Source organism: Chlorocebus sabaeus, chromosome 3, assembly GCF_047675955.1.
Source record: "Chlorocebus sabaeus isolate Y175 chromosome 3, mChlSab1.0.hap1, whole genome shotgun sequence".
In the NCBI taxonomy this organism is placed as follows: Eukaryota; Metazoa; Chordata; class Mammalia; order Primates; family Cercopithecidae; genus Chlorocebus; species Chlorocebus sabaeus.
In genome coordinates, this window is record NC_132906.1 from 407,501 (window position 1) to 417,627 (window position 10,127).

Below are 10,127 nucleotides of genomic sequence, written 5' to 3' on the forward strand. Positions count from 1 at the left end.
GGGTCATCTCATTCTATCCTCACATCTCTGTGCATTAGTTCCTGTTACACTCTCCAGTTTAAAGACAGACACTGAGACCAGAGGTTCAGCTACTTGCAGAAGGTCACCCCTTGGGAAGTGGCAAAGCTGGGCTTTCAACATAGGTTCTCTGATCCCACTGCTGCCTGGTAACCACCACCATCCCCACCAGACCCACCAGTCTTTCTGCTCTCATTCTTTCTTGCATCCTGGACCACTGTCCTACCTGTGGATTTCTCAGGGAACGCCTGCTGGAGGCAATTTTGTTGTCTGAAAATATCTTTATTTCACCTTCTTTATCGGAAGATGTTTTCATAGTGTGCGTATATAATCCTTGGTTGCAGTTCATTCTCCGTCATCACAGTCAGGCTATAATCCCACTGTACTCCAGCTGCTTTTCCCCCTCTCACTGCAGTGATCTAGAGCTGCTGTTCAGGGAGAGTTGTGTCCTGCCAGCAGGAACACACATGTTTCCATAGAAACATTATGTGATGTCACTGGTTCTGTTATCTGCTGCAGTGTCTTTGGGCTGAGAAGCCTGCTTAGCCTGGCATGGGTACCTAAGATGGGTACCTTGTCTCTGTTAACAAATGTATCATACATTTTTAAAGCTGAGCGTAATTTTTAAATTAGGTCCTTTTTTGAATGACAATATATGCACATATAAAAATCCAAACGTGACAAAGGAATTGTGAGAAAAGGTCATCTCTTCTCCATTGTATCCAGGTCCCCCAGGCACTCTCCCATGAGGCAGCCATGGTCACTGTCTCTTGGATACCTTCTAGAGGTCACCTGTATAACTCTAAGCATATATCCCCACTCCCAGGAAAGCATACTTTACACCGTTCTGTTCCTTGAATAGACCTAAGAGATCATTCCTTATCAGCAGAGAGAGGGCTGCTTCAGCCTGTTTTAAATGGCCACAGAACTTTCCACTGTAATAGGCATACCAGCTGGGCACAGTGGCTCACGCCTCCTTTGGGAGGTCAAGGCAGGCAGATGGCTTGAGCTCCGGAGTTTGAGACCAGCCTGTGTAACGTGGCAAAACCATATCTCTGCAAAAAAATATAAAAAATTAGTGGCCAGGCAGAGTGGCTCACGCCTGTAATCCCAGTACTTTGGGAGGCCGAGGCAGGTGGATCATGAAGTCAGGAATTCAAGACCAGCCTGGCCAACATGGTGAAACCCCGTCTCTACTAAAAATACAAAAATTAGCCAGGTGTGGTGGCGGGTGCCTGTAATCCCAGCTACTCAGGAGGCTGAGGCAGGAGAATCACTTGAACCTGGGAGGCAGAGGTTTCAGTGAGCCGAGGTCATGCCACTGCACTCCAGCCTGAGCAACACAGTAAGACTCCGTCTCAAAAAAAAAAAAAAAAAAAAAAATAGGTGTATCACAGTCAACTCAATAATTCCATGTTTAGGTTACTTCTAGCTTTTCGTCAGTTGGTTTTATTTTTATTTTATTTATTTTGTGTTTTTGAGACAGAGTCTCACTCTGTTGCCCAGGCTGGAGTGCAGTGGCGCTATCTCGGCTCACTGCAAGCTCCACCTCCTGGGTTCACGCCATTCTCCTGGCTCGGCCTCTCGAGTAGCTGGGACTACAGATGCCCGCCACCATGCCCGGCTAATTTTTTATATTTTTAGTAGAGACGGGGTTTCACTGTGTTAGCCAGGATGGTCTTGATCTCCTGACCTTGTGATCTGCCTGCCTGGGCCTCCCAAAGTGCTGGGATTACAGGCATGAGCCACCGCGCCCGGCCAGCAGTTGGTTTTAACAGTTAACTCTTGGAACGCTACCCATTCATAAACTGTGGGCTGCTGTAGTGAGATAGATACTTTAATTTCCTTATACAAAAAAGAAGCAAAGCAGAAATTCAGAACAGCTTGTCTGCAGTGAGATCGCGTTTTAATGTATCTTTGTGGAGAACTGGAGTGAGCTGGGGAGCTATTTGGGTTTATCTTTCAAGATCATGAATATTACAAAATGACTATAGTATTTAGTTGGCACAAAAAGTACTTAAAATAAATATCAAAGGTCTAGCATGAAAATAATAGGTAAATTTAGGCTTTGGGTTAACTTCAATCTAAATTTTGTCATAATGTGTTCCTGCTATTTTACATTTTTCACTATAAAAACTATAGTCTTTCATATCTCAAAGTTATAAGTTATAGGCTGGGCACGGTGGCTCACGCCTATAATCCCAGCACTTTGGGAGGCTGAGGCAGGCACATCACCTGAGGTCAGGAGTTCAAGACTAGCCAAGCAACATGATGAAACCCCATTTCTACTAAAAATACAAAAAAATTAGCCAGGCACAGTGGTGCGTGCTTGTAATCCCAGCTACTCGGAAGGAGTAGCAGGAGAATCGCTTGAACCCGGGAGGCAGAGGTTGCAGTGAGCCAAGATCACGCCACTTCCCTCCAGCCTTGGCAACAGAGTGAGACTCCATCTCAAAAAAAAAAATTATAAGTTACAGACTTTTAAGTACCAGATTCCTTAAAAGTGAGACACTGTAAAGTTTTTTCTCAACATTGACTATTACACCAGTTTGCATTGTTTCCTGTAAGAAAATCTGAGCACTCGGACCTGTGTGTTTTTTAGTTAAGTAGTTGTTAACACCGTAATCTCTCTATTAAAGATGTTTCATGAGTGTGTTCATTTTGTCTCCTAGAATCGCATGTGTGAGTGCCCCTAGTGTTTACCAGAAACTCAGAGAGCTGTGCAGAGAAAACTTTACTGTATATATCTTTGAATATGACAAAAGATTTGCCATGTATGGAGAGGAGTTTATTTTCTATGATTACAATAATCCATTGGACTTACCCGAAAGAATTGCTGCACATAGTTTTGACATCGTAATAGCAGATCCTCCCTATCTTTCGGAGGAATGTCTCAGAAAAACATCAGAAACCATCAAGTACCTGACACGGGGCAAGATTCTGCTGTGCACAGGTAGGTGCTGCATTTCATATCTCATGAAAGTCACTGAGAGTGGCTATTCAGGTCTTAAGGGTCAAGAAGAAATCCTGAGTCCACCACCTCCTGTGTGACTTGTGAACAAGTTATTTAACTCTCTGTGCCCTGGATTCCTCACCTGTAAACTAGGACTGATAATACTCTGCTATTAAGGGTCCTAAAGAATTAAGTGACACGAAGTACCCAACACCGGGTCTGGTGCATGGTGACTGCTTGATGAATGCCAGCTGTTACTTTTACGTACCATCATCAGTAGTAGTGGTATTTTATCCAGCCTCTACACTTTATCAAAGAGAAATTTGGAATCTATAGAGTTTAAGTGAATTGCCTAAGGTTACAGAGTAGACATTAGATTGGGTTAATGTAGAAGAGTTTTCCTACTGGTGAGATTGATATACCTTTTTTTTTCTCTCTGTAACCTCAAACCACTGGGCTAAGCAGTCCTTCCACCTCAGCCTCCCAAGTAGCTGGGACTTACAGGTGTGTGCAACCAGGCTGGATTTGATATACTTAAGGCAGATACGGTAAAATTCAATAGAGTAAATCTGAGAACTTTAAGGTGGGAGGAAACCTTGGGGCAAGGAATTCTAGACCAGGCTGGGCAACATAGCAAGACTCCATCTCTACAAAAATTTAAAAAATTAGGTGTGGTTATGTGGGCCTCCCAGCCATTTGGGAGATAGAGGTGGTGTGTCTGGAGTTTTTTCCTTCTGGTGGGTTCTTGGTCTCACTGACTTCAAGAATGAAACCGTGGACCTCGCGGTGAGTGTTACACTTCTTAAAAGTGGCATGTCTGGTGTTTGTTCCTCGTGGTGGGGTGGTGCTCTCCCTGATTTCAGAAATGAAGCCACAGACCCTCATGGTGAGTGTTACAGCTCTTAAAGTTGGTGCAGACCCAAAGAGTGAGCAGCAGCAAGCTTTATTCTGAAGAGCAAAATCAAAACTTCCATACCATGGAAGGGGACAACAGCTGGTTGTGCTGCTGGCTGGGGCGGCCAGCTTTTATTCCCTTGTTTCTCCCCACCCACATCCTGCTGATTGGTCCATTTTACAGAGTGCTGATTGGTCCATTTTACACAGTGCGGATTGGTCCATTTTACACAGTGCTGATTGGTGCGTTTACAATCCCTTAGCTAGACGCAGAGCGCTGATTGATGTGTTTTTACAGAGTGCTGATTGGTGCATTTACAATCCTTTAGCTAGACACAGAGTGCTGATTGGTGTGTTTTTACGGAGTGCTGATTGGTGCGTTTACAATCCTTTAGCTAGACAGAAAAGTTCTCAAGTCCCTACTAGACCCAGGAAGTCCAGCTGGCTTCACCTCTCAGTGGGATGATTGCTTGATCTCTGGAGGTCCAGACTACAGTGAGCTGTGATGGTGCCACTACACTCTAGCCTGGGCGCGGAGCAAGACTGTCTCAAAGAAAAAAAAAAAATCTGAGAACTGAAACCTTACCAACTGACCCATCTCTTTACTTCTGGGCACCTGTGGTGTCCACACCCTTGAGTGCTGTTATGGACGCTATACCCCAGTCACTCCGGGCTGCGTTTGTCCCCTGGGCACCCTGCTGGGAACAGGGCTGGGCCGGGAGTGGAGCCGCTGGGAGCTGTTCCGTTGTTCTGGAGCTGGAGTGTGGGGAGGGGCGCTCTGTTCGCACAGATGCCACGGTTGCCTGCGCGCTTATTCACTCCATTGCTTCCTTGAGCTCTGTGCACCGCTCTGTGTACCGGCAGGCAGCGCTCTGGACTCATGGCATGTACATTTTAGTTTCAGGGGATACTTTTAAAAAATAATAATAAAATAGACTAACGACTGGAAGCACTAACCCTGAGAAGAGTAACAGAGGCCCAGGCACCTGCACTTTGCCCCAGGGAGCTGAGGGGTCAGGAGCCACGGCCGCAGCGGCCCGGGAGGGCAGAGTCGGGGCAGGAGGCCCCCAGTGCCTAACAGAGGGGACTGTGGGCATTGGGGTTTTCTTCGGAAGCCCGAGGCGACGGGACGCAAATTGTCTGAAGACGTAAGACCTTCGCTTTAACTTGACCGAGGTTTTGGGGCGCGTGAACCTTGGCACCGCGGGCTGTTGCTGCACCCCAGGGAGGGCGGTGGCCTGCAAGGAGGGTAGGGCAGGGGCGTCAAAGAGATACTTTGAAGATGAAGTTGAGAGAGCTTGCTGTGTTCGAGTGTGGAGGGGAAAAGAGGAGAGGAATCAGGGCTGTGGATGCCACCTCCTGCGGGGATGTTGCTGGGGAGCTGGCTGTGTGCGGTGGGCCCAGGGCAGGGAGAAATTGGTAGGAGGTGGCAAAAGGGAGTGGGAATACATTCGCACCTGTGTTTGCAAGATTGGATATTACTGAAAAAGGGTCTTGGCTCAACGTTGGGAAATGCTAGTTTTTAGTAATTATTTTTGCCTTGCATATATATGTGTATATTTTGCATACATATATTAAATTGCAAAAATATTGGAGAAGGTGAAACGGAATGTAAAGAAGACTCCCTCCCCCCACTTGTGAATTGTCAACTAATTGCCACCGGTGGTTCACCTAGAGCCCCTCTCACAGCTCCGGACACACTGAGCTCCGGCTGGGCTGTCACTCTCTGGATTCATTTGCTTTGTTCTCTTCAGGTGCCATCATGGAAGAACAGGCAGCAGAACTCCTTGGAGTGAAGATGTGCACGTTTGTTCCAAAACACACACGGAACTTGGCAAATGAGTTTCGCTGTTATGTGAATTATGATTCTGGGCTGGACTGTGGGCTCTAATTACAGATGGTGACATAACACAGGAAGGAACCCTGTCACATTCCCCTTTTTGTATTTTCCTAGTAGATTTAAAATATATACTCTCTTCCCCTCCCCCCAAACTGGAGCCGACCTTGCCTGATTTTCAAAATAAAGTACATGACCTTCATTATTGTTTCCTTAGGGAGGGCCTGGCCTCCCTAGAGCTCAGTCTTCTGCCAACCTGAATCCATGGAATTCGAGTTGGAAGAAACCTCAGAACCTTCCTGATGTACGCTCCTCGTTTAACATATGTAAAAACAGCAGAACAGTTGTGTGGCTTGCCCAAGGGCTCCTGAATGAGACAGGATCTTGGCCTCTGCCTTGGGCCAGAGCAGTCTGGTAGCATCCTAGGGCTTGTGAGGACCCCCACCCCCATGTCCCACCCCAGCCCTCCAAGGACACAGACTTGCCTCCATGAAAAAAGGCAATAATCCAATAACTAGCATCTGAATGCCTCTTGGAGCTCTCCTCCTCCAGGTTCCAGGTGGGCTGCGAGGGATGACAGGTGCCCAGGTGCCCTCCCCATGTGGCTCAGACTCAGCACCCTCCCTCTGAACTGCCTGAGAAAATGAAAGACCCATTTGTAAACCAAACACCAGGACCAAAAAATGAAGCTGGGACGAGAGTGCTAGATTCTCAACTGTTCAGAAAATATCCCTCTGTGCATGCCCCAGAGGACGTCTCAGCAATCAGCAGTGAACACGCAGCATGGCTGGATCTCGAGGGCGTGATGCTGATGAAAGCTGTGCCACACTGGATGTTTCTAGGTATGACATTCCAGGGAGGAGAGATCTGTGGGTGCAGGGGGAGCATCAGGATGGGGCGAAGGGGATGGGTGGCCCACAAAGGGGAGTTCTCCTTGCTCGTGGCGTGTTCTTTGTCTTGTCTGTGGTGGTGGCTTCATGAACCTGCCATGTGGCAGCATCGCATAGAACCACACAGAGATGAGCTCGTGTGAAACTGTTGAACTTGGAATGGGGTCTGTGGGTTCAGCCAGTGTCCATTTTCTGATTGTGACACTGCACTATAATTATGTAAGATGTTACCATTAGGTAAACTCGGTGTAGGGCATGAGACCTATCAGTATATTTTTGCAATTTCCTGGGAATCTACAATCATTTCAAAATAAAATCTTGCCAAAAAATTAATGCCCTCTTTCTGGGAAAGGATTATACTTCCCCACCTCATAAGACTTGCTTTGGCCAACAAAATGTGAAAGATGGCCGGCTGCTGTGGCTGCTGCGGCTGCTGTGGCTGCTGTGGCTGCTGTGGCTCGTGCCTGTAATCCCAGCACTTCGGGAGGCCAAGGCAGGCGGATCAGTTGAGTCCAGGAGTTCGAGACCAGCCTGGGCGACATGGTGAAACCTTGTCTCTACCAAAAATAAAAAAAAATTTAAAAATTAGCTGGGCATGGTGGCACACTTCTGTAGTCCCAGCCACTTGAGAGGCTGAGGTGGGAGGATCACCTGAGCCCAAGAGGGCGAGGCTGCCGTGAACCGTGATGCACCACTGCACTCCAGCCTGAATGACAGAGCCAAACCCTGTCTCAAAAACAAAAACAAAAAAACCCCAAAATGTGAAAGGAAGTGATGTGTCATTTCCAGCCTCTGGCTGTGAGTGGAGCCCGGCCACCGCCCAGCTGCCAGGGATGCGAGGAGAACGAGGAACGAGCCTGTGTCATTGAACCATGGGCTTATTACCCACTAGAGCAAAACCCAGTCTGTCGTGACCAAGCCAGAGAGGAGGCCTGGGTCAGGGAAGCCTGGAGGACAGGCCTGGTCTTTTTTGCTGCTTCTTAGCCCTCAGCTGCCCGACTTCTGGACAACTTTTAATTTACTTTAAAAATCACTCTTTTCAGCGTGGTGGCTCACACCTGAAATCCCAGCACTCTGGGAGGCCGAGGCGGGCGTATTACCTGAGGTCAGGAGTTAAGGACCAGCCTGGTCAACATGATGAAACCCCGTCTCTACTACAAACACAAAAATCAGTTGGGCGTGGTGGCGGCCGCCTGTAATCCCATCTATTCGGGAGGCTGAGGCAGGGGAATCACTTGAACCTTGGAGGCAGAGGTTGCAGTGAGCTGAGATGGTGCCACTGCCCTCCAGCCTGGGTGACGAGCAAAACTCGATCTCAAAAAAAAAAATCACTCTTTTTATGAGACATTGGTATTTTTATCACTCTACAGGCACCTGGCCTTTGTTAAGTATTCAATAAGTGTTCTTTAAAAAATCCCTACCTTATTATTTCCATATGTAGTTTGCTCTGTGTGTAATTTGTTACATTGTAGTAACAAACTATGTACAGAAATGCAATGTTTAACTTAGGAACTGTGGGAGAGTAGTCTAGAAATAACAGAATTGTAGTTGTCCTATAAATCCAGCATTTAGTTGAAGAGGAACCTTATTTTTTCACAGGAGGTGAGGGAGAGAAGGGACAAAGTTGGATTCCTATCAAAAAATGTACAAACATTGTAAGTTAGGAGGCTTATGAAATGAGGTGACTGCATTTTTTGTTTAATAAGCAGCCAACATGTTTCATGGCTTTGGACCCTGGTGTGATTTTGATTTTAGCAAATCTGTGTTCATATATGATCCACTTCTAGGTTTCATAAAAGGCCATCTATACCTCTGCAACCTTATATTTAAAAAAACTCATTAGGCCTGGTATGTTCCTTTGGGCGGTTAGGTGGGAGGAGGCAGGCTGGGCGATGCCCACAGTTGTCATGCCATCTGGAATCCCCAAGGCTCCCTCACCACCTGTACCTTAGCAAAGCACTGCAGAGGTTAAAAGGAATGTTTTTAATCCACGTCTTTTTAAGTCCTTCCTGATTCGTGGGAAGGGGTGGAAGAAGAATTTCTGTTTTGCTAACAAAATTCCAGCACTTCTCAGAAACTCTTCAGATGTATGTCTGGGGTGATGAGGGCCTGAACGGCAATAACAGATGAAAGGCAGCGGGAACTTGAAGACCCCATTTCAGATGGGGCTTCTGTACTCCTCCTTTCATTCCTTCCTAAAATCAGAGCTGGCACCAGTTACTAAAAATGACCGTTTCCCCCCTTTGCCCTGCTGGAAGAGATGCGGTGAGACATAATGAGATAACTGGCCCCTGACTATGGAACTGTTGGTGTTTGCAGAGTGTTTTTGGATTTCTGTTCCCAAATGATTCCATTTTTGTAGAACAAGTATATAATTGAAATACTGTCACTTGGAAACGATCTTCAGGAACCAGCAAAGCACCTCCATTCCAAAGGCTGCCACAGAATCCTCCAGGTAGAATTCATGTGAAGGAAACATGCACTTTTCTGGGAGGAGGGGAAGAAGCTCTGAAATGTGCAATATCATGTGTTGCCCCCCCACAAATCCTGGGAATGAAAGGCATGGAGGGAAATGTGTGAAATAAACCAAGTGGATCTGGGAGTAGGGAGGGAGATGTCACTGAACTTTGGCTGGCACAATTTATCTAGCCAGTAAACTTCCTTATTTGTTTGATAAAACACAGTACCAACTCCCATCTCTGCAACACCCCCCCACCAAAAAAACCTTCAGTTTTAGCAAGAGAAAAAAATTTTGTCCCAAAAAGATCTTTTTTTGAAACAGTACCTTCCCAAGCTTAGCCACCACCTCTAATTTCAACATATTATATTTAAAAGCTGCTGCCCAGTTAAAGTTCTACATTTTGTTTTATTTCTTTATTATTTTACTTGTCAGGTTTTTTTTTGTTTTTTTGCTTGTTTTGTTTTGAGACAGAATCTTGCTCTGTCACCCAGACTGGAGTGCAGTGCCACGTTCTCAGCTCACTGCAACCTCTGCCTCCCCGGTTCAAGCAATTCTCCTGTCTCAGCCTCCTGAGTAGCTGGGACTACAGGCACCCACCACCGTGCCAGCTAATTTTTGTATTTTTAGTAGAGACAGGGTTTCACCATCTTGGCCAGCCTGGTCTTGAACTCTTGACCTCGTGATCACCCCGCCTTGGCCTCCCAAAGTGCTGGGATTACAGGCGTGAGCCACCACGTCCAGCCTTTTTTTTTTTTTATTGAGATGGAGTTTCACTCTTGTTTTCCAGGCTGCAATGCAATGGCGTGATCTTGGCTCACCACAACCTCCGCCTCCTAGGTTCAAGTGATTCTCCTGCCTCAGCCTCCTGAGTAGCTGGGATTACAGTTGCGCGCCACCATGTCCAGCTAATTTTTTTGTATTTTTAGTAGAGATGGGGTTTCACCATGCTGGTCAGGCTGGTCTCCAACTCCTGACCACAGGTGATCCACCTACCTCAGCCTCCCAAAGTGCTGGGGTTACAGGTGTAAGCCACCCTGTATTGAAGCACCCGACCCAGTGATTTCATTTTAAACT

The 10,127-nt window shown here is 46.7% G+C and overlaps 1 protein-coding gene across 6 annotated transcripts in view; it reads left to right on the forward strand.

Annotated features, from left to right (window-relative positions):
- EEF1AKMT1 (EEF1A lysine methyltransferase 1) overlaps positions 1–10,127 on the forward strand; it is a 91,380-nt gene that overhangs the window by 39,424 nt on the left and 41,829 nt on the right. For 3 of the 6 annotated variants that reach the window (XR_005236574.2, XR_005236575.2, XM_008021648.3), the window contains exon 4: positions 2,691–2,971. Coding sequence is in view for 4 of the 6 variants with exons in the window: in XM_008021648.3 (XP_008019839.2) it covers positions 2,691–2,971 (281 nt within the window). In the remaining 2 variants the exon portion in view is untranslated. Of the gene's footprint in view, positions 1–2,690; positions 2,972–4,260; positions 4,414–5,619; positions 5,905–10,127 lie in introns of those variants that run through there. The other 3 variants (XM_008021646.3, XM_037986934.2, XM_073012729.1) reach the window with 2 other exon arrangements.